The sequence below is a fragment of the Rhyacophila brunnea genome, unplaced genomic scaffold, assembly GCF_057557595.1.
Source record: "Rhyacophila brunnea isolate RB1 unplaced genomic scaffold, BYU_Rbru_1.0 scaffold_13, whole genome shotgun sequence".
NCBI classification, from domain to species: Eukaryota; Metazoa; Arthropoda; class Insecta; order Trichoptera; family Rhyacophilidae; genus Rhyacophila; species Rhyacophila brunnea.
Genome location: NW_028232785.1, coordinates 12,434,108 through 12,459,384, shown reverse-complemented (window position 1 = coordinate 12,459,384; position 25,277 = coordinate 12,434,108). Strand labels below are relative to the sequence as shown.

The window sequence follows — 25,277 nt, the reverse complement described above, 5'->3', positions numbered from 1 at the left end:
AGGAGACTGCGCTGGTTAGGCGCAACATTAATTTCTCTGAATAAAACATAAGCACAGTAAATAACATGTGAATTTTTTCACTAAACGGGGGAATCGAATACTTGACTCGCAGGTTTTGTGGCTCTTCAAACCGGTGATATGTTTTTCTTTTTGGGAGTATAATACGGCGTAACAAATGAGTAACGACCTTCAAAGTCATACCGAAAGCAGAAAAAACCCTCCATCGTGCTGTATGATGCCTCTAATTTACCAAATCAAAGTAACCGAGCATTGAATTGTGCAAGAACTGAGAAAATTATGATACAATTTGAAAAATTCAACATACCAGGTTGATCCTTGTATTTCTTCAGGATGAACTGGATCGCCTCGGCTTTAATGGCTGCCAAAATGTCTGGCCCATGGCTGTGTAAATGGTTGAGTTTGATAACGGTCACGGCGTCATTCACCGTTTTCAAAATTCCGCGCCCCTTACAACCAAATTTGTATTTGGCGCAATGAACATACCTCCTGCCGTATTGTAAACGAGTTTTATGATACAAGTATCCATCAACGTAATATTCGTCCTGACCTCGCATGGTTTGCAGAATTTTAACATGATGCATCACGTTCGATTCTTCAGAGTCATTTGTTTCTAGAACGGCATTCGAATTACAAATTTGCGAATTTCGTTCCGGAACTTGTTCTGAATTCGAATTCGAATTATCAACTGCCAATGCAATCTGAGCAGCTTCTGCGCTCTGTTCGGATGGTGTTACTTCGAGAGCGCTGTCGTCTGTGGTTTCGGATGTCTTCATTGCTTGCACGTAAGTGGAAAATATTGTAGATTCTGGCGAGACAGAAAAAAACACATTTCAATGTGGATATTATATATATCTAGTAAATATGCACTTGTAAATTCTACATAATTGTTTTAAATATTTCATAAATGAGGTTTTGTTCTAAAAACAACATATTATTTGAAGTATGACAAGACATTAAGGGCTATACCTCAGTTGAGGCATGGTCTAAAAAGATTGTGGCTAGGCGATGCGCGGATTGTGGGTCGCGGGTGCAAATGACGCATGCCGAACGAAATATAATTTGTCATATAAATCCAACATGCGTCCATTTAATGTTCTGTTTATTGTTCTATTAGTAACAATAATAACATATTCATTGACATGTTTTCTTTTTCTAAGTAAATGGGTAACATTTTTAGTCATCTTTACACGATTTAAGAATTAATACCCCCGTCGCCATCACGAAATAAATTGACGTGTTCCCAGCTCGACGTTCACTCTCCGAATGCCAGCGAGTTTAAAATTTCGTCGCTTCACTGATGTATCGTCAAAACATTCAAATTATATACCTACAGTTACTATGAAAATATTTATACACCATATCCATAGGACAGTAGCGGAGGGTGGAGGTAGGCTGCTAAGATCTGACATAAATAGTGCACACTAACTTTGTCAGATACACGTATTTGTTTTCATTGAACTAAGACTATAAATTGCGTAAACCAAACCATAATAGTTTTGGTATATGTAATTTAAAAAACTAACCAACACCATCTGCAATTCGTATTCTTATTTTAATTAATGAAAAGAGATAAGTTCGACTGACAAAGTTTAGTATGTAATCTCCAGTCTACCTCCACCTTTTGCCACTGAATTCTGGGCATATAAAATCGGGGTTCCACTGTATGCAATTATAAATACCTGGCCGCAGGTTGTATATCTTGACCATTCGTCCAATCAGGTCTTTCGTATTGAGAGCAAACATATCAGCCGCATGATTGTGCGTCCCTTTCCTATCGATGACCGTTATTTCTCCCTCCACCAATCTGATAACAGAGGTCGCTTCGCAGTGTTTTGTCCGATAATGTTTACACTGTACGTATATATCTCCGTCTTTATTCAAAACGCCATTTTGATAGACATACCCGTCAATATAATACCGTTTCTTTTCAAAACTATGTAGAACTTTGGAAGTTAACTGAGGCGCAAAATTTACACTGTTTGTAGAACACTGTTCCATGTCTGAATCACTGTTTATAGAACTACCATCTGCGTCCGGAGGAAATCTTAAATCTGATTGTTGATCCGTATATCTTTCGAATGACGGCATGGATTTTCTGCATCCGTTACGAACTCTGGCCATTACGCGTCTGACGCTTTTAAACGACGGGATTTTTTCCAAAAGCTCCGAATCGGCGTTGCAGTACGATTCTCTCAACACCTGCTCGTACACCGACTGCGTTGTCGACGCTGGAGAACATGAAAAAGAGAATACCGAAAAGAATGAAATGACAAAATTTAATAATAATTAATAAAATACACAATAATTTAGAATAATAACAAGATAAAAAGAACTTTTTATATACAACATTTTTAAATTTTCTGTTGAATCATATAAACTTGACTTGATTAGCTTAAACGATCAAAAAAAATTACTTAAATTACTTGGTAGAAATACTGAATAATGAAATGTCATTCCATATTGATTTCCATAGTAACGCAGGTATATATTATTTAATAATTTAGTTGCTAGGACCCCCTAGCAACGGCAAGCAATGGTATCGAAATAACTTTTCATACAAAACAGAATTAACTAAAAATGAATTCAATTCTACTTAAAGATGGCTAAAAGTATTAAAAAAATGCATTGGCATCGTGTTCTGATATATTCTAAAAGTTTCAAATGTCTAGCTAGTCGGGAAGTTAGTTAAAAATCGATTGCAAGTTTTGTACCGGACAAACAACCACCGGACAAATAAGAATACGACCTAAGAAAAACTTGTAAAAAATCAAAAGGCTTGACCATGTGAAACTTATACCTCATATCTTTTCACTATCCGAGTGAGAGCTTGCTTGGTTTATGCATAGTTCAATTGAATTTAAAAAGAAAACCATAATAGATAAGATTCAAAAAATAATCATCTATCTATAAAATTTAAATTATGCCATTAAATCACACATAATTTTGGATATTTTATAGAGAGAATAATATTTTTTATCTACTATGGTTTGGTTTAGGCAGGGCTTAATGAATTTTAAAAAACTAACCAACAAGATGTGAAATATGTACTCTTAATACAATGAAAACAAATTAGTATGACTGAAAAAGTGTGCACTATTTTTAACACCCACGGTGGCCGCTCGGCTTAAGCGTTGGACTATAACACCGTGGGTCCCAGGTTCGAATCCTGGGTCTGGCAAGTACACATATTGTTTTTCAATTTGTGTCTGTCAGGGTATGGACCTAATAGGTTGAGCAAGTGGCTGACATCCATTTCTGGTAAAAAAAACAAAATCTGTTAATACAAACCTCCACTCTATGGAGGCTCATATGATTCTATTAGGATCGGACATGGTCGGAAAAAAAAATGGTTTGGGCAGGGCAGGGCTAAATGAATTTAAAAAAACTAACCAACAAGATGTGAAATATGTATTTGTAATACAATGAAAACATGTGCACTATTTTTGTCAGATCACCCATAGCATACCTAAACTATTATGGTTTGGTTTAGGCAGGGTTTAATTGATTTAAAAAAACTAACCAACACTATCTGCACATCTATTCTATACACAAGGCTGCTATTGGAGGCAGTAGGTTATCGAGGGTGGTTTATCATATTGTATTGAGGTATTATAATTGTTATGATAAGTTAGCCGTCAAAACTGTCTATCTCATTCTAAAAGTTGTATTTTGTAAATGTATATATATTATTTATATATTTGTAAATTCATTGTAATAATTAACCACCTCAATACATAAATATGATATACCACCCTCGATAGCCGCCTGTATTAAATAAATAGTGCACACTAAACTTTGTCAGACGCACGTATTTGTTTTTATTGAAGACTATAAATTGCAGATAGTATTGGTTACTTTTTATAATACTTTCTCGCTCGCACATCAGATGTCACCTACAGTCAGCGCGGGCGTCCCCACCATCGCGCGTCCCCCACCGAAGCACACCGGCGTTATCAGCTGGACGGCGAGGAAGGGGCCGCCTAGTTCGCTATATAAGGCGATCCTCGGCCTTGAACAATCAGTTAGCTTTGGGCCGGACTTGGCCCTGACTCAGCTTAGCATAGATGTTGCTTGCTCGGACAACGGTATACACGGTTAGCCGAGACTCTATCCGGGTACAGTGAGCTATTGTGGTGAGCGAGGCACAAGCTCAGGTTTCGCCATAGTTCCACCTTCAACATCACAACGAACTCATTTCAAATTATCAACGAAGTCCCTGAATTTTATCCTTATAAAATCAATTAAACCTTGCGTAAATGAAGCCATAATAGTTTTGGTATGTATAATTTAAAAAACTAACCAACACCATCTGCAATTTGTATTCATAGTTTAATGAAAACAAATAAGTATGACTGACAAAGTTTAGTGTGCACTATTTTGTCAGATCTTAACAGCCTACCTCCGCCCCTCGCCACTGGGCTACACAAATAAAAATTACACTAATTTCGCTTACCGCTGATCAGTACATAAAATGGTTAAAACTTGTATAATATGAAGTCTTGAATAAAAGATAGTTGAAACAAAATGTATCTTCACCTGGCTGCTCCTTGATCTTCTTAACTAGTAGCCCGATGGCCTCTCTGCGTATGATGCCCAGGGCGTCAGATTCGTGGTTATGCTCGCCCCTCATTCTGAGAACCGTGCAAGAACCCTCCGTGCAGTTAACCACGCCCCTAGCTATACACTTCTTCCTCCTAAAATTTATGCACTGCACGTAAACGACGGTTCCTTTCGATCTGCGTGACATTAAATAAACAAATCCATCAATTAAGAACTCATTATTTCCCTTGCGTGTTTTTAGGACTTTGACCGTGAACATCGGACTGTCCGCAATGACGTTCGTAGATTTAACACTTTTCATAGAAAAATCTTCGGCATCTGAATCGTCATCTGCAGAAATATTTTTTTTATTCTTCACGATTTTTTTGAAACCCCGTCTCGTGTCTACAACACTTTTCGTAGAACACTCTCTTGTATCCAAATACTTGCTGTTATTTGCATTATTCTTGTCAATTCTTGTAGACCTTCGTTTTGCTTGTAAAACATTTTTTGTAGAACTCGTTCCATCTACAACACTATTTGTAGAACATTTTTCTACACCACATTTTTCTGAATCACTGTTTATAGAATACGCATCCATGTCAAAGTCACCGCTTATAGAACACTCCGTATCCGTATCTTGAACACTTTTTGTAGAACATTTTTTAATATTTTTTTTACTTTTACGATTTTTTTGTGATAATAGCGGTTTGCTGTCGGAGTCGTCTGATGATGAAGAGTCAATAGGTTCTCTAGGAACCATATCTGAAACAAAAAACACTAATTAGATACTTTCAGATGTGCAAAGTTTGAATTTCAGGTGACAATTGAAGATACAAAATAATAATTATTCTCAATTAAGTCATTAAATGTTCATTAATTATAAGATGAGAAAAGACAAGGTATCATAATGACATATTATACAGCTTTTCTAGAAAGCATTTAGATTATTCAGGCAAACCTCGTAAGGTTACCCCAAAATTATTCATTTTCCACCTTCACACAATATCTTGACCTTTAACCTTTTTTATGCCTCATGATATTACTATGGCAGTATCTGACAGGCCGCAGATTTTTAACGACACACGTTAAATGTAGAGCAAAGCTCTTACTAAAATCGCTGTAATATCGATAATTTGTCGCGTAGTATTCCATAGTTATTCAAACCGATGTCACTGTGTGTTTAATTTTTTTGATTATGCAAATCAATCAACAGTGGCTAGTAATTTTAGTTTAAAGTCAGATGAGAGATCACGGCCTCATAGAGCAAGATAACTCGCTGAAGGCATAAAACTGTTTAAGAAACTTGAAGAAACATGAATTTTACAAATCATTTAACGAATTGAAAAGAATGGCTTCCTTGTACGGGACATTGAAGTTAATGACCCTAACAAAACACACCCGATCTTAATTGGGCATATCACAAGACTCTGCATTTAGCCCTCGTAGTCCTGGGAATAAGGCGCTGGCCTTTAATACAGGGGTCCTGAGTTCGACTCTCAATGAGGTCATAATAAATTTATGTGATTTTCTCAAAGCCTGGATGTTTGTGATTGTTTCTCTTCTATTACTACATACACTACTGTCGTTGGGCCTTAGACATAAAGTCCACCAAAAAAGCGCTCGGTGCGCTCACTACTGAGTAGGCCCCCTCCCACCCGCGCATTACCCTTCACCTATGTAATAAGGGGCCCAAGAAGCACAAAATAATTATTATCAGCGTCTCTCATAAAAAAGCAATAAAAATTTTATATTATTTCTCTGGGCTTGTAATTAATATTCACGATGACATCATTCTACCAGCGAAATATTGGACACGCAGCAAACTAAACAATGGGTTCACTGTTATTAAATAATGGCTTCTCGCCCGTCTATCGACGACGCTTCAAGGAGCGTGATTTTGCTTGCCGTGTTCAATGAATGGACTACGTTGTATTTTCGTTAATTCGTATCGCTGAGAAGCCAAAAAACGATGAATCATGGGGCACGCGGGCACAATGCGTCGTCAAATCCAGTGTGCGCTGGCGTATTTGATTATGTTGTATTTTCGATGATTCACATAGAATATGCGCGAGCGCCCCGCAAGTCCGCTTTAGTGGACTTTATGCCTTATGGCCTATTAAAAAATGTGTTAATAATATTATATTCTTTTTTTTAACACATTTTTAACAGGCCATAAGGCCCAACGACAGTAGTGTATTTGCTATATATAATATAAGTATAGATATCTCCTCTCATACTAAGTTAATCCGGTGCAACAGTATGTCAGATTTTTGTTGATCATTTTTCATTTGTTGATCTGTTACCAAAGATGGTATACCTACCTAAATTGATACATTTGGATCAATTTAAATATCGAGACACACATGTAAGCCATGCCCACTTTCCCATGATATATCGTCGCTATAGGATTGGTTTGTCGACTATCCGTTTTTGACGAAATCGACCTTTAAATGCAGAATGATTTTTACTATCTAAATGGACCAGAACCATCCTTTTCTTTAAATTACTTTATAATAAATACAGCATTCACATGCTGTAAAAACAACAATTTACATACCTCCATGTATTTAAATATAGGATACTGAAATTTGTATTTCGTCTCCTGAACATTTGACATTTGGTCTATTCGACAAACCATTCCTAGAGCGGTGATATGCATTTTGTATTTTTCTCTCTGTTGATCCGATTGGAATGAACCAATCAGAGGGCTTCGTGTTTCGGCTTAGATTTGGATGCGTTGTGATGCATTTTTTAATGATTTGCACAAAAGATAGTACTCCAATAGAATCAACACAACTTCGCAAATAATTGATATTTTAGATTGAAATTTTCAAGAGAATCTTCGCTGACATTAAAATTCTATTAAAAACATCCTGATTACTTCATAAATTTAATTAATTATAAGCCTTGTATTATGATGTAAATCTATATAAAAATGTTTCAACCACCTTACTTGCTGTTTCAACTTACCTCGGTACTAGCAGGGTAGAAACAGTTGGAACACTTCCCTTAAAAAGGATTATTTACTAATAAGTAATTAATTGCTCCTTTACTGCTTTTAAATGCAAGTAAAGGATGAAATACGCTTTCTAAAAGTACATGTCCATGGTATTAGTGGTGAAACTGTGGAAGTTATGACCAAAAATGTAAAAATTGTTTTAACCATGGCCTGAACAAAAAGAAACCATAAGTGCGAGTAGGTAAGCATTCGGCACGCTTATAATATCTCCGCACTATACGTTAGAGTAAGATAGAATTTCTACAGCAGAAATAATATTTTTGGTACAGATCGGTTATGAGGAATACAGCGGAAAACACATTGTGAAAACAGCTGATATACTGAATTATCTGTTAGGTTAACCTGACCAAACCTAACCTAAACTAACCCAAACTAACAAATAATCTAGTATATCGGGTATTTTCAAAATGTGTTTTCCGCTGTATTCCTCATAACCGAACTGTACCATATTTTTTCAAAACATCGCCAATAAATATGGATTTGACTGATTAAATTCATTTAAAAACTGCACGTGTTGCTGAAATTTATTGTTTTTGAGTTAAATATAAAGTTAGTGGTAATTATTTTTAGTTATTTTAGTAGAATATATGGTTGACTATGTTGTGTTTAAATTTGGTAGCCGTACTGAGAAGCAACACGATGGTATAATGTTTCATAGTTAAGTTGATAATAATAAAATCGAGGTTCTACTGTCCTCTATGTGCAAGAAACACGGCTTGATTTTACAGAAAAATAGGCGCTCTCTACTGTCGAGCAACATCTTCTTGGCTACGTGTTAAGACTGTGAACTAACAAGTTCCTCCCATTTAGTCGACGACAGCGCCTTCCGGCTTGTGCCTAAATCTTCTTGTTGGACAGTACATATCATTACTGTGAGTTTACAACCCACCTCGATCTCCCCTACTAATATCTGCATGATTTCCATCAATTTTATTGAACTCATATAAAAAAAAAATAACATGAACATCATGTTATGCAAAATCCCACACTTTTAAACCCACTGGAAGTTTGAACTATATATATGACGCAACGTAATGCATTCACATAACAGCTACTAATTTTCAAGGTTTATGACCTGTTTTAAGGAACTATTATATAAAAATAAAACCAATGAATCAATCAACACAAGGTATTTATTATCATTATTCATTGTATTGTCTATGGTAAAATATAAATGCTTGTATCTTGTATTATACAACATGTTTATTGTTGCTGCACGCGAAATACCACCAATTTTTTCTTTATCGTTGAAAAAAACATACAATGTGTTATGTTGTTTTGGCTGAAAGTTATAAATCTCCAATGTGATGTATTCCTATCAAATTTTATGATGAACATAACTAATTAACTCGATTGTGCACAACGGAGAAATTGTATACGCTCTCGCGGTGTTCAATTGTGGCAAAATATATATCGTCGTTGCGCCTTCAAAATCGGCTATGTGCATAAATTTCACAAAACAGGTTTTTTGCACTAAAAATTTTATAATAATTCCTTCAATACCAAGGAAAAAAATATATGATTTATGATAAAATCTGTAGGTACCTTAGAGCTGAAAGTCTGGAAGTCACAATATTCAATATTTTGCAGAACAGTTTTAATATAGTTAATCTAATCTAGTGAAAATACTCACTCGCGTTCGGACTAAAACTCCGTATGTTGGATTTCTGCACTTTTGCAATAAATCTTTTTGCTATAGCTTAAAGCAAAAATTACTTAAATTGGACATCCACTCTTTCAGTTCTAAAGTATAATAATTGGACTACCGTCGTTTTGGAAGTAAGTATTTTGAAAACAATGTGACATTGGACTCCCAAATTTTCAACATTAACAAAATTTGAATACACATTTAAATATGCATACCGATAAAAATGATAAAAATGTGACTTCCGCACTTTCAGCCGATTTTGAAGGCGCAACGACGATATACAGACTGTCAAATAAACCTACAATGCAAAAATCCACGTTTAAAGCATTTTCTGCAAAACTTGTGAGCAAATCCTATAATTTTACTATCCAAAATAGTGTAAATAATATTACTCCACGAAACTGCATTATTATTTATTTAATTATCATGTTCTAGATTTTTTAAAGCAGTTTTAAGTCTCTATCTCCTAAACATGGTTTTGCCACATTGAAGGTATTTCGCGTGCAGCGACGTTATGTTAAATGCTTATAACTACAATTACGTAGGTAAACAATAATAAACATATTATTTATTCAAGACAAAACAGACATAAGATATATAACTAAGAATGTAAGATTCTGTATGTATGATGCACAAATTTATAATTGCAACTGGACTTAACCGGTTCTATGCCTTCAGCGAGTTTTTTCGGTCCATGATGCCGTGATCGACAGGCCGCACATACAGACTTTAAAATCAAATTACTACCCGCTGTCGATTGATTTTCATGATCTAAAAAATTAAACACACAGTGACATCTGTTTGAATAATTATAAAATACTAAGCCACAAAAAATTGTGAAAATTATCAATATTACAGTAATTTTAGTTAGAGTTTCGCTCTACATTTTTTTTTTTTTTTTTTTTCGACCATGTCCGATCCTGATAGGATCATATGGGCCTCCACAGAGTGGAGGTTTGTATTGACAGATTTTGTTTTTTTACGAGAAATGGATGTCAGCCACTTGCTCAACCTATTAGGTCCATACCCTGACACACACAAATTGAAAAACAATTTTTTGTACTTGCCAGACCCAGGATTCGAACCTGGGACCCACGGCTTTGTAGTCCAACGCTTATGCCGCGCGGCCACCGTGGGCGTACATTTACCGTGTCGTTATTACAGCGTTTTCACACTAATTAGAATAAACGGAGAGGAAACCCCCTTTCTAGACTGGAACATTTTTCGTTGCCGTGTATCTAATATTTTTTTGTACAAGGTGGTTGTTAGTAATTTTGAACAATCACAAACACCCAGGCTTTGAGAAAAACACATAAATATTGTATCCTCACTGGGATCGAACCCAGAACTCTCGGATGGAAGGCGAGCGCCTTACGCACTGCACCTCGATAGCCACCAGCATCTAATATTACTTGACATATTTCGCAGGTGGTATATCTGGATTTTATAGAGTCAACAGTTTGTAACAACCCTGACATTTTTAAAAGTGTTAAATGTGTCTTAAATGTTAAGTGTTTTAAGTATTTTAAGTTAAGAGTAGTTTTAAATGTGTCTGCGCAACTGGCGGCACAAACGACAAATTGTGTATTTATTCGGTAAGTCTTTATGATATACGTTCAATATATTTCCAAAAAATATAATTATATTAAGTTTGTTATAAAATCTGCGGCCTGTCAGATACTGCCGTAGTAATATCGTGAGGCATAGAAATGGTTAAAAGGAAATGTTGTTGAAAAATCACTGGACACAACTTGACTTGCCAAGATGAAAACAAAGAAATTTTTGTTTGTACAGAATCAAAAAATATTATTTGTTTCAATCGACATTATTTTCTAGACAGCCGTTAAGGATATAATGCTTATTATAACGGTGAAAAAACAGCAATTACCTACTTACCATATTCTTGTAGAATATAATATTATAATCATACGTTATTTTAATTTGTTTTTGTAAATATTATTTACGTAAGTATTCAACTGCTCCCAGGAGCGTTTATGTAGTCTTGGTTCTGTTTTCAAAACTTTCAAACATTTTGCTTTGCCAGGATTTTTTTTCATTGTTATGTTTTCCGTAAAGTATTTTTTCACAATTTGAACTTCCTCTTCAGTCCATTTCACGTGTACCTTTTTCCATCTCTTCCGTTCTTTTTTTTCTTCTTCAAAGTCATCGTTTTCACGTGTCGTGTCAGAACTCAAGCGAAGGCGTCTTTTTACTTTGATTTTTGTATCACGATCTAGCATATCTGCGTCAATTTTTAAAACAGGAACAACTTTGTCTTTGATGATTTCGGCGGTTATTTTCAGGTCGGATGACGTATTCTCTATCGCTAATAACTCGCTTCCAACAACGCCTTTTTGAATAGCTTGTACCTCATGTTCGATGAGATCGGCCAGATCCTCAGTATATTGATCATTTTGATTTGCATGAACTTGTGACACGGTCGCCGTCAACATTTTAGAATCAATCAAATTACGCATATCTTTTATTCGGCTTAAACATTTTCCACCGTCAAACGGCTCCGCAGTTAGCGGCCTAGCAAACAAGTATGCGTTAGATGATGGTATATTTAATGATTCTCTACAAGAAACTATTAAATCAATATTCTGCCGCATGACGTCTGTCAATAAAACTGGCACGGCGCGAACTCTTTTACCGGGTATTTGGAATACATCCAAATCGGTGATTGCATCCCGTTGTTCACGATCTAACAGTTTAATTACATCTAAAGGTATTTCATCCCTCTTTCTATTGACGTAGAAACTGAGTTCGGCTTCAGCAACATCACCAGACCTTTCGCGGTCTAACAGTATTATGTGAACTATAGTTACTTCACATAAGTTTTCATAATTAAGTATTGTAATATCTTGATTTAATTCATGATAATATTTCTCTTCAAGAGAATGAACTTTAACCATCACTTTTTTAGTATCTTCATCGGGAGGTAGGACTACAGCTTTGGTCGTTAAACTTTCTGTTCTTGTTTTTTCAGCATCCGGTGACACTTCCCATTGCCAGTTAGATTTTAACAGTGTTTTAAAATTATCTAAATTTTTTTTAACGTCATCTGGGTGAGCGGTCGAAATATCTTCGGTCATTATTGAATCAGTGTAAAGAATTTCAATACACCCGATTATAGACGGACGAAGTCTTGTCGGAATACTCGGTACATTAACACGGCCTGTACTTTCGTTGATGCCGCACATTTCTCTCACTCCGTCTATAAATAGTGCATACTTTTTGGGGTCTAATACATCTTTTAGTTGTTTCACATCTGGATCCTTTTTGCTTACAATGTCTAGCAAAGTTGCTAGGTCCCTCATTTTGGAGCATATGCCTTTACGGCATCTCCGTTCTTTCTTTTTCTTCAACAGCATTGAACCAAAAGATATTATCAACGGATCATATTTGATCAAAAGTGATATTTCGTCATTTCTCAGCATCGGTAGGATATTTTCTTGAAGTTCTCGTGACGCTGAAGATAATTTTGGCATAATTGACAAGGACTGAGTTGAAATGACACGTTTCTTGTAGTTTTCTGGCATGTCCTCACGTTTCTCTTCACCATCTCTTCCGCATTTCTTGTGTCTATAAAATGTAGTACGTTTGAACGTGCCTAAACATGTTTTGCAAATCACAAAACTTGAAGGCGTTGCCATTTTGTCTTGCATGTTTCTCCTATTAGGTAACAACTCCCCTTCCTTTTCAGAGCAAACTTTACTATTATACACAAAATTTCCACGGTTTCTTAACTCGTCCGTAATGTCTTGTCTCTTTTTTTTTTTAATTTTCGGATCGGAATCTGCTATCGACATATATTTTAACACTTCTGTCTCGTTCGGATGGTGTCGCTTTAAATGTCTTGTAAAATTGGTAACTAAACGTTCGCAGTAAACGCATGCATTTTTTCTGTCCCAAGTCCTATTTGTTTTTTTAGGTTTCTGAAAAAAAAAACAGACACTCACATGACTTAATTCATTCGTCCGAGGGAACAGTAGAAATACAAAAAAATCAATCACGACTAGGCACTTGGCAGTGGAGAGTATAATATATTTAATTGACATTCTGATGGATAACTGTGTTGTCGAGATCTTTTTTACAATAAATAAATATGTAACGTTAATTAACGGATTAAAATGACTTGTCACCTCAATTTTTTTTTCATTATTGCTCAAAGTATCATCGGCTTTGAAATTCGGCGATGATGTTTCAGCAGCTTGATACGGCATCATATTTCGAGTGACCATTTTTTTCGGAATCGTTTCCGGAGACGACGACGGTTCATCGTCACAAATGTAGTCTGATCCGTCTTCTTCTCTTATATCGAGTGATGGATTTACTGGTGTTTTAGTATTTTTAGATTTTGCAACCCTTTTTAATGAACCTCTCACACTTTCGGGGCTCTAAAAAAAAAAAAAATTACATACCATGCCGAAACAGATATAGAAGCTTAAAATTCTCTCTGGAAGTATTAATAATTAAAGCTATACTACATTTAAAGAGACACTAAAACTGGGTTTTCTCTATTACAAATTTTAATATCAATATAAAAAATAACAAGAATATTAAAACAGGAAAGATAAACTAAACTGACCTCTACACAATTTTCATTAATGTTCAGACCACTATTCTCCTCGTCTGATGATTCTGAACTTTCCAAATTTATTGAATGTCCATGCTCGAAAGGGACATGGTCATCTGCACCTGAATCTGAATCTGAGCAGAGTATTATTATTTCATTCAACGGTTTTTTTCGAATTGTTAAGGGGGATATCAGCGGTATAATTGACGACTCCGCATTGCAACGTTCTCTATTTTCAATGATAGAAGAATTTCCTGAAACAATAAACGTTAAAAATAGTGTTTTTTGAAGTTATACTTCTTTTGGCGCATTTGCGAAATCAGATCAGAGTGTATTTTTGGCGTGTGACATGTAACACATAATTTATTTTTTCATACGAAAAAAAACACACTCGATTGGATTCGAACCACCGATTGTTCGGTTATCAGCCGAACGAACTACCTTTACGCCACAGTGTGATACTGCAATCGTGACGATTATACAGTATAATATTATAGTTTAGAATTGTTCCGATGCCTAGGCAGCGAATTTATTATTGTCGGCCATTTGCAATTCGTTACATAAACAAACGATTAAACGTCAGAGTGACAGTTGGTACTTTAAAAATAAAAACAACGAGAAACCACAACATAATTTAGTAATATAAGTTAAAGTGTATAGAAATAAACCAGCGGCGTTCCAATAAGCGGTCCTTTTTCTTGAGTGTGTAATTTAACAAGATAATTAAGAGCTTGTCAAAGAATCCAGTTATTCACAAGTTTTGTTTTTGTTTTGTTACGCCAAAGAAGTATAACTTCTAACGCACGTACATAAGTACACACACCGAATTTTTTGTTTAATAAACCGTGTTCTCTACTTTTATTCATCAGAAATAAATATTTTCGATAACAGGTATCTCCACAACAAGCAACTGAAATGTTTAACTGCCAATATCTCTGAACGACGTTTTCTGGATAATGCTCGTTTTCCGGATATGGGCTTAATTATAGATCCCTTGTTAGATTTTTAGGTTCTTAGGTTGCTGGGTTAATTCATATTTTAAAATTGATCACAGATAACCCGCAAGAACCCAATAAACATTTTTCAAATAAAATTGCATTTTTGGTTACGCCAGTGAGTGGCAGACTAAAAACGAGAATTCGAATTGAACTCTAAGTTCTGCATTTCGAGCGCGTTCATCTTAATAATACATACTATTCTATTAAACTTATAGTTAGTTGATAATGAACTGTGCTCATACCAATTGACTGTTATTATATCCCAGTGGCGAAGGGTGGAGGTAGGCTGTTAAGATCCGACATAAATAGTGCATATTAAACTTTGTCAGTCATAAGTATTTGTTTTCATTGAAATAAAACTACAATATACAGATGGTGTTGGTAAGTTTTTAAAATTCAATTAAACCCTGCGAAACCAAGCCATAATAGATAATAGTCAAACAATACTCGTCTAGTTATAAAATATCTAAAATTATGCCATTAAATCATACATAATTTTGGTTATTTTATAGATAGAATAATATTTTTTATCTATTGTGGTTTGGTTAGGCAGGGCTTAATGAATTTAAAAAAAAACTAACCAACAACATTTGTAATATGTATTCTTAGTTCAACGAAAACAAAGAATGAATGAAAAAATTTGCACAATTTTGTCTGATTGCCCAAAGTGTACCAAAACTATTTTGGTTTGGCTGAGGCAGGGTTTAATTGATTTTTAAAAACTAACCAATACCACATTCAAATTGTAGTCTTAGTTCAATAAAAACAAACAGTTATGACGGACAAAGTTTAATGTGCACGATTTAAGTCACCATTTAACGCGATTGGCATGTTAACATGCCATAGACTTTATCTCGTATTTTCGATCAAACAAGAAAGACACACTTGTGGTTATATGCTTTAAAAATTAGGTCAAACCTTTAGGTAGATATTATATCAGGCAACAGATCATAATAACAAATAACTACATTAGAAATAAACTGAGTTTGAATTAAGTTTGATTTATTACTCATGTGTCCAATTCATTTTATTTTTTCACATAAATTAATAAAATTACAACATAAAAAGAACTTTTTATAAACGTTTTTAAATTTTCTGTTGAATCATATAAACTTGACTTGACTAGCTTAAACGATCAAAAAAAATTTGTACTCGATAGAAATAATACTGAAATGTCACACTGATTTCCATAGTAACGCACGTATATATTATATTAATAATTTAGTTGCTAGGACCCACTTAGCAACCAATAATAGTTTTACTTTTTACGAATTTCTTCCGAAATAACTTTTCATACAAAACAGAATTAACTGAAAATGAAATCAATTCTACTTAAAGATGGCTAAAAGTATTAATAAAAATGCATTGGCTGATATATTCTAAAAGTTTCAAATGTCGAGAAGTTAGTTAAAAATCGATTGCAAGATTTGTACTGAACAAACAACCACAGGACAAATAAGAATATGAGCTAATAAAAACGTTGTAAAAATGTCAAATAAAAAACAAGTATATTTTTGAAAAGAACACTCAATATCCAGTCGTTCGAATCACGCGCCTTTGAAAAGACGGGCGTACTCGATGCGTCGCCAGGGCTATCAAAAATAAACATTGTTTTGCAGTTTATCACACCTGGTAAATTTTAGTTTGTGTTATTTATTTCAACCTTTTAACTCCTGGCAGGTGTATATATGGCGGTACCTTGCACGCCGCGAATTTATAGCAAAAATAAAACCTTCTAAATATATCGTTTTTGAAAACATATTAAAGTTTACTTATAAAAACTTACCAAATAAATGAAGAGTGCGCCGGTTGTGCCGCCATTTATCCATAATAACAAAATTAAAATGTTTATGACAAATCAAGGTTGTCACAAAATGTGTCATAGAAAATACGCGAACTAAATTATATGTCAAAAGTAATTGTTTATGTAAGTTTAATATTAAAATTATATACACGCACTAAGATTTTAAAATAATTAATAGTCTTCTATGGTATGATAGGTCTCAAAACAAATATCCACGCAGAGAGCCACTTTGCACTGATTGCAGTGATATCTTGATTCTTTTCTTAATCTTTTGGACAGACACACCACACATCTCTTCATTGCTTTAGCTTTATCCTCTTTTGTAGGTAATTTACCCATAAAGTGCCTTTCTGTGAGACGCAATGGCAATTCCGACTTCCGTTTCGTCGGTGCAGATTTGGAGGGCAAACAACGGCAAGGGCAATCACGTGTCAAAGCACTCTGTTTTCTCTCTGAAAGTAATTATGATAAAACTAATTCAACAGAAATAAAGTAAAATCAGAATATTCTACCGCGAAATAGGTACACAAAAAATAATCCGAATCGCCAAACATGGAACACGAATTAAAACAGAATTTAAGAATTTACCAGGAATTCGGGGAAGGCCGTAATATAAACTGTGATAATGGATTACACAGCCCTGTTAGCGCCACCATTTATTCCAGTGACAAAGCTTTTTTCAATTTACGTTTCAAGTGGTAAAAACGAATTCTGTTTCAATTCTGAGTATGTGTCGATATTCCTAATAGATGTCGTTGTGTGTTCAACATATTTGTATGTTTAAAATAATTGATTTACGTTAGTAAAATCCCGTTTAAAGCGGTACGTCCAAAGATGTCATTTTTGTATGAGCGGCGTTCTATTCACGGAAAAGTGCGCGGCTTAAGACGCTATTGGCAGCCATCCGGTTAAAAATTCTGCTTCTCAATTAAAAGTAATATTTCATCGACGCTCAGCTCTCCAGTAAATATAGTATGTCTTTGTTCATTGTTCCATATTTCATATTTACATTTATTTTTACGTGTAATAATGACGTATATTTTATATGTGCCACGAAGTGCCATGTTTACATGGTCGATTTTTGCCTGACAATCTTTCGACGGGCCTTTTGTAAAATGAGAAAGTCGACAGCGCACCATAAATAATATGGTATTTTAGCCGTAGGTAATTATTTTTTATATATCCTCCAAAACATCCTAATCTTAACACAATCACTGCTAATTCTTTAATTACCTTTTAATTACCACATTTAAATAACACGTTAATTAGATATAATGGCCAACGACTCCAAACGTGCCAGTCGCAGTGTTAGCACTAAATGAATGAGTTAAGTGTCGACTATAGCATTGATGACGAACATTAATTTATGGCGACGAAAGTAAATATATTATGATTTGACGCGGTAATAAAATTTGAGTTTACGACTTACGAATGTTATCTTCGAACAATAGTGTAAATGACTTTTTAATGATAAATCTATCATAGTAACGCTAGCAGTGTGTACTCAGCCCTTATTTCCAATACAAATGCGGCGATACGCTTGCTTATATGCATTCAAATCGTGCATGTGAACACTGGACGTCCGCCATATTGGCCGGGATGTCATTGCTTCGATATATTTTAACGTCTTCATTTTCTTCGATTTATTTTAGCGAGAATATCACGAATATAGTTTATTTCTCGGTGTATTTGGAATAACTGATATATAGTTCGCGTTCATAGGGTTAATAGCCTATCTCCACCCTTCGCCACTGTTATATCCTTATATAAAAGACCATTTAGGCGTTGATTAGTTACCCTCTTTTTAGCTCACGAGTATCTGACAGGTCGATTTTTAACACATGTTGAATGTAGAGCGAAACTCTTACTTGTAATACCAATAATTTGTGACTTAGTATTTCATAATTATTCAAACAGATGTCACTATGTGTTTATTGTTTTCGATTATGCAAATCAATCGGCAGTGTCTAGTAATTTGAGTTTAAAGTCGGATGAGAAATCTCGCAGAATTAGTATGTGCGGCCTGTCGATTACAGCTTCATAGAGCAAGAAAACTCGCTGAAGGCATAGAACCGGTTAAATAAATAAAAAAAATAATCAGGCATTTGCGTATCAACGAGATAAACACGGCGCGTCAGATTTAGGACATTTGATCAATTTATTTATTCATTTTAACTTTAATAATATCCTTTATACAATCATAGTACTTATCCCTGCTACAGACAAGTAATGTTTTAGAGGTTAAAAAATAAATAAAGTTCAATACATACAGGAACAAAGTTAATTAATACAATTACATGTTGATAAAAAGTGTTTATATCTGATACACAAAAAACAACATGGATAGTTAAAAAATCTTTTTATATATCATATAACAGTACATACCTGTATTCTCATCTTGATTCTTCATTGAAGAACGCCGAACCTATTAATTATAATCCACACATTGTTCACGAGCACTCTTAAACGGTTCTTCGAATTAGAATGAATATATTATACGCATGTGAATGCGTGCGAGCGAGCCTCATACTCCATAATACGCACTAGTAAGAAGGAGATAGAGTCCAGCCAGTCCGATTAGCATAATATTACGCTGGTACCTTAGACTATAAACTGTATAGACTCCGCGTTTTGTTTTGCTAAGTAAAACCGTGTTACGTGCGTTTTGTTGTTACTTGCGGTTGGTGGAACTTACCTATGAAACGTAATACCAGCTTCTTGCTTCGCACTACGACTACCACGTTTAAATACAACACTGTTAACCATCTTTTCTACTGAATTAACTAAAAATAATTACCGCTAACTCTATGTTACTCTATGTTCTTCTATCTTACTCTAACGCATATTGCGGAGATTATAAGTATGCCGAATGCTTTCTCACGCGCACTTATGGTTGGTTTTTGTTCAGGTCTTGGCTAGTACGCTACGGCGACGATATTAACGCACATATCTACGAGTGTAGATGGCTATGAATGAACGAGTGCGAAAAATATACTGGATTACTTAAAATTTATGATTTTTACTGATAAATAATGTTTAACAAAGAAATTAATTATTTTTATTTGACTACCGGCTCATGAGATACGTATCGACAAATTAACACATCGCCATCTATTTAAATCCTAGTGTCTAGTTAACAATTTGGAACGGGTGGAAAAGATTGTCGGAATATGTTAAATTGATACCTGTACGTGATTTCTTGTCCGATTTCGCCATCCCATGATTATGCGAGCCGCCCAGTGCGATGACAGCTACAGCATTGACCGTCTTCGATATTAAAGCCACCCCCGGGCACCCAGTGCGATGCGATTGGCCACATTTAATGTGTATGGATCCGTTGTCGCCGATGGCGTGGAAGCGGAACGTGTGCCCGTCTATGCTGTACACTTCGTTGCCTCTGTTATCTTTCATCACGTTTACCAAAGGAAGAAGCTTAGCGACGGGTTCATTCTTGCATGTACGAACCTGGGATGTGATACCTGAGTTGGCTGCAAAGAAAAATGTATATTAATTTATAATTGAGATGCTGTGGATGTACATCGGCGACCAATCAAATACATCAACGTCAAAGATAATAATATAACAATATGAGATTGCAGATTCTATATAACTGTTTTCAACATTCTAAATATTAGGTCTTTTCATGTGATCCACTATTCTAAAAAGTATATTAATATTTCATAATATCCATTAATGTTTTTCGATATTTCAATTAGGACAACTCAGGCTAAAATATTCAAATTCTTCTTCTTCTTCAGCCATGTGCGCGCCCCTCAGCCGGAGTGTATGGACAGCACACGATGCCTCCAAGAACCCATGTCACTCGCCAGTCTTCTTGAGTCGTTTCAGATCATACCAGCATTTCGTAGCTCCGCCGTATACATTCTATAGATAGTATTTACGGATGCCGAAATCCGGTTTGCTCAAAGAATAGGCAAGCCGGGTTGAGGTTCTTTCTAGCATCCTTAGCACGTGGACTAACCAGGTCCAATGTCGCTTCTTCACTTTATGCGTGAGAGGCTACTCGATTCATTCTCTTATCTCCTCGTTGCTCCTAAAGTCATACCACCGCACACCTACTTAGTATCCGTCGCAAAGCTCAGTATACGGTTGCTCTGAGTCTTCGTAAGATGCCATGATTCGCTACCGTAAAGCATCACCGTCAGAATGCACCGAGTACAATCCTGAGTCCCAGACACTCCGCATCGAGTTGAATGTTGCTCCAGCAATTCCCATTCGGATAGCGAGCTCTCTCTGCAAAATGCCATCTCCCGTGATGTGTACTCTTGGGTATTTGAAGCTGTCGACACTTGATATTTTTAACGTCACTAATCAGAGGAAAGTCTGGATCAGGACAGGTGATATTGCACAAAATGTTGGTTTTATTCGCATTGATTTTAAAACTAACACGAGACGAATTGTCATGGAGCCTGTTGATTGTCTCGTGAATGCCAAATTAGATACATGTAACTAAATGGTAATCCAAGGTTTTCGCATCTATCATCCAATTTTGATCGTGGCTTTCTTGTAGTTAGTTAGATTTACATAATATCGATATTTGATTCTATCTGGGCCTGAGTTAGATTCACCCAATCAACATTTCTCAATCAGGATATATTCTGTAAAAAAAAAAAACAATATCTATACATAATTACATAACTTACCTGAAGGCATTTCTTTATCGTTCTCTTCCCCAGCCATCAGTGGATCTTCTTCAGAAGAAGACGATGTTACATAATCATCATCTTCCGACTTAATTTTGGATGCCGTATAACCGATGCCATCTGCTGTGTCATTGTTAATGCCAGATACCGTATTTCTAATGGGATTATCAGCAGAAATTGGTAGGTCACTCGAACTGTCGTCGAAAGAAACATCACTATAAAAATCGTCACCATTCTCTGGCTTAATTTCGCATGCGATGTTCGTCGGAAGTAACTCCTGTAATAAATATAATAGTATGATCAGAAAATGCATAGAAAATGAAATGCCCTCAAAGAAAACATATTCCATTATATAATTAGGATGAACTCTGGATAATAAATGTATCAAATTCATAAGACGCTGGTTTCTAATTCGGGGGCTCAGGGTTCGATTCCCAGTACAGTCACAATATATTTATGTGATTTTCTCAAAACTTGTGTCAGAATCAGTGACACTGTTACAGAATGGTTCTAGCTCGCAACTGGAGTTAGACAAGGCTGTGTCCTTGCTTCATTTCTCTTCCCAAAACCAGGCTGGGTTTCTACCTGGACGCACATGTGCTGACCAAATTCACAACCTTCAATGTTTTCTCCCGCAGAGCCATGAGCTAAATAGTCCGTTGGCCTACTGCTTTGTGGATTATGAGAAGGCTTTCAACAGTCCGCACCGCCCCTCCTACTGGAGGATATTGCGAACATATGGGATCCTTCCCAAGATCATCGCCATAATCGTGAATAGTGAATGCTGTGTCAGAATTGGTGATAATGTCATGGAATGGTTTGGGGTCATGACTGGAGTCAGCCAGGGCTGTGTCCTTGCTCTGTTTCAATTCATCATCTTCTTTGAATTCATACCACAAAAGTCAATACCACCTGACTGAGGCATAGCTGTCACTGACAGTGAAGCTATGCGAGCTGACACGGCGCTGTCTTATTCGATAACTCAATCAAGAGCATTCATGAGATTATCGATAGGCTGCATAACAATTATTTGTCTCATGTCATTTTAAAATCAGCCCAAAGAAAATCAACTAGATTAGTGATAATCAAAACATCAAGTGGGGATAACTTCACGGGAGATGACACTTTGCAAAGAGGAATTGAATGGGAATAGCTAGAGTAACATTCAACTCGATGCACAATGGCTGGAACTCACGACTGTACTCTGTTACAACCGAGTGTTACCTATTTGACGCTTACATTCTTTATGGTAATGAGTCATGTCACCTTATGAAAGCTCAGAACAACGTGTGCCGTGATATAAGTTTAGAAGGAGATAAGAGAGCGGACCATGCAGTCTCTCATCAGTCATCACACTTAAAGTGAAGAAACAACATTGGACCTGGTTCGGCCATGTGCTACGGATGCTTGAAAAGAACTTCAACGTGGCTTGCCTGTTATCCAAGCCAACTAGATTCCACCGTTCTGAGAGACCGCTAAATACCATCCGCAGAGTGTACGTATACAGCGGAGGTACACAAGAAGACAACCAAGCGACATGGATTCTTGGAGGTGCCAGATGATGTCCATATGCTCTAACTAAAGAGCAGATATGGTTGATTTCAAGAGTCAAATTTAATTTTAAAAACTAACACTATCTGCAATTTATAGTCTTATACCCCGTTTACACATGCATGGATTTACTGCTGACAGTACGTATTGTCACGGCCATAACAAGAAAATGCATGTCTAAACATGTATCATCGTGCAAGTTGCAAAATTGCATGCATGAATCAAAAAAGTTGAGACAGTTAGGATTTGTTCGATATATGCGCCTCCGCAGTAGAACGATAGTGGCGAATCTGCCGGTCTCATTTTAAGATAAAGCGATTTTCACGACTTGTCAAATAGTACCATAAAATAACAACGTCGCGTCTCGCCTACTCTTGAAGAATGAGATTGGCAAGACAGCAGCACTATTACGTGTAAACAGTTATTATCGCGACAGTTTAAAATACACACTATTGCTGCAAGTAAATTCATGCACATGTACATTAGTTCAATGAAAATACGTATGACTGACAAAGTTTAGTGTGCACTATTTCAGATCTAAACAGCCTACTACCACCCTTCGCCATTGTCTAGTCATAGTATAAATGGTGTGGCATACGTATATTTTGTTTTTTACATTAAAAATGTGAATGAAGGGCGGTTTTTCAAATATTTTTGATTATACATTGTACTGTATGTACGATAGCCGCGTGGCTTGAACGTCGGCTTATAGCATTGTAGGTCCCAGGTTCGTATCCTGGGTCTGGCAAGTACACATATTGTTTTTTTTCTATTTGTGTATGAGTCAGAGTATGGACCTAATAGGTTGAGCAAGTGGCTGACATACATTTCTCGTGAAAACAAAATCTGTTAATACAAACCTCCATCCTGTGGAGGCCCATATGATCGGATATGGTCGAAAGAAAAAGTATGTTTACCAAAATTAGAATTAAGTAGGCTTCAGTTGTTTTTAATAATTGTCTTCAACTTGCCATACAAAACAGAACCTGTGGGTCTATTCTATACACAAGGCGACTATCGACCGCTAAAGTGATAGTATTTATTACATATTTGTATTGAAGTATTATAATAATTGTTACAATAAGTTAGCCGTCTAAACAGTCAAAGGTTAACAGTTAAAATATAGCACTTATTGCAACAATTACAACCAACTTATTATAACTGTTACAATAAGTGCTAAAACTTTGATACAAACCTACCCTAAGTTTGATAATATTAATCACTTTATCACTTTAGCGGTCGATAAGTAAAGAATAGACCCACTATGACAAGGGTGGCGATCGACAAGGATTCTTGGAGGCGGCGTGTGGTGACTATATCATCGGTGTTTTGTAAAAAGGGCGAATCAACCAAAATGCTATTTTACAGGAGGAGGGTTTTTAACTTTTGACATTTATTTGTTTGTTACCTGTAGATGATTATAAATATCTAACAAGTTTATAATAAAGCTTAGAAAGAATACTGTCATTATAATAGGTATTATTATATAATATTTTAAAAGGCCTAATATGTCACAGTTGCTTTTTATTTCGTAATTTTAATTAATTTAATTTTAGTCGATTATCGTTTTTAAGTACCTACTTTCATGTAGAGATACAAATTCGCCGTTTTTACACAACAAAGCTAGTGGGGTTCATATTGTATTTTCATTAAAGTCTCGATTTCGCCAAAATGGTTGATTCGCCCTTTTTACAAAACACCGACGATATGCTCCATCTAAGGGGCGAACACGACTCAAAAAGAATAGTATTGCGTCGATCTCATTCATCAACTGGTTGCCATTTCTACCTCTCAAGTATTCAATTATTCTTACATTTAAAGGCGATTCATTTTCTTCCTCTGTCTTAATAAATATTCTCGATGTCTCTGTAGTATTTTCAGGAGTCGCCGCTTTCGTTCTGCGTTTTGGGCCGGGTTTCTTTTTAGTTCTGCCCATTTCGGCTGAGATTTATTCACTTACGATTCTGACATAATTCTCTAAATAACCAAAATGGGCACGCAAAACTAACTAGGAATAATCAAAATACTGTCGTAAGTCACTTGATAACAATATCCAGATGTCTTTCAGTAAAATATTCTATGTAAATTGATTGTATTTTGTAAATATTCAGAATTCTAGAATACATGAACCACGCATAAACATTACAAACGTCAAAAATTATTTTATGATTTTTATTTTTAATAATTTTACGGCTGTATCGTTTTATATTGCCAGCACAAAAAAAAATTAATGTTTAAAAAAAACACAATTTAATTGCTATATTTAGCCACTGTGTACAATTAAAAAATCAGCAAATAATAAAATATATTTTTAATGGATAAGTACTTTTTGTTTTAAGTTTCGCTCTGTTGTGATAAATAGGTTTTTTGTTAATATACCAAGTCAAATTAAATTAGCTTGTATGTTTGTACTACAATGTAAATAAGTCACACTCTAAAAGCCTTTTCACC

General features: G+C 35.5%; 1 protein-coding gene across 4 annotated transcripts in view; it reads right to left on the bottom strand.

Moving 5' to 3' along the window:
* The window catches only part of LOC147076513 (uncharacterized), a 39,566-nt gene extending 14,587 nt beyond the window's left edge, over window positions 1-24,979 (bottom strand). The window contains exons 1-7 of one of the 4 annotated variants that reach the window (XM_085941169.1): window positions 24,640-24,979; window positions 21,276-21,552; window positions 19,797-20,099; window positions 16,947-17,063; window positions 4,558-5,325; window positions 1,701-2,249; window positions 326-826 (exon numbers count right to left, since the gene is read on the bottom strand). In XM_085941169.1, coding sequence (XP_085797295.1) covers window positions 326-826; window positions 1,701-2,249; window positions 4,558-5,325; window positions 16,947-17,063; window positions 19,797-20,099; window positions 21,276-21,552; window positions 24,640-24,762 — 2,638 coding nt within the window. In that variant the 5' untranslated portion in view covers window positions 24,763-24,979. Of the gene's footprint in view, window positions 1-325; window positions 827-1,700; window positions 2,250-4,557; window positions 5,326-11,126; window positions 11,361-16,593; window positions 16,778-16,946; window positions 17,064-19,796; window positions 20,100-21,275; window positions 21,553-24,639 lie in introns of those variants that run through there. The other 3 variants (XM_085941170.1, XM_085941171.1, XM_085941172.1) reach the window with 3 other exon arrangements.
* Between the last annotated feature and the right edge of the window lie 298 nt (window positions 24,980-25,277).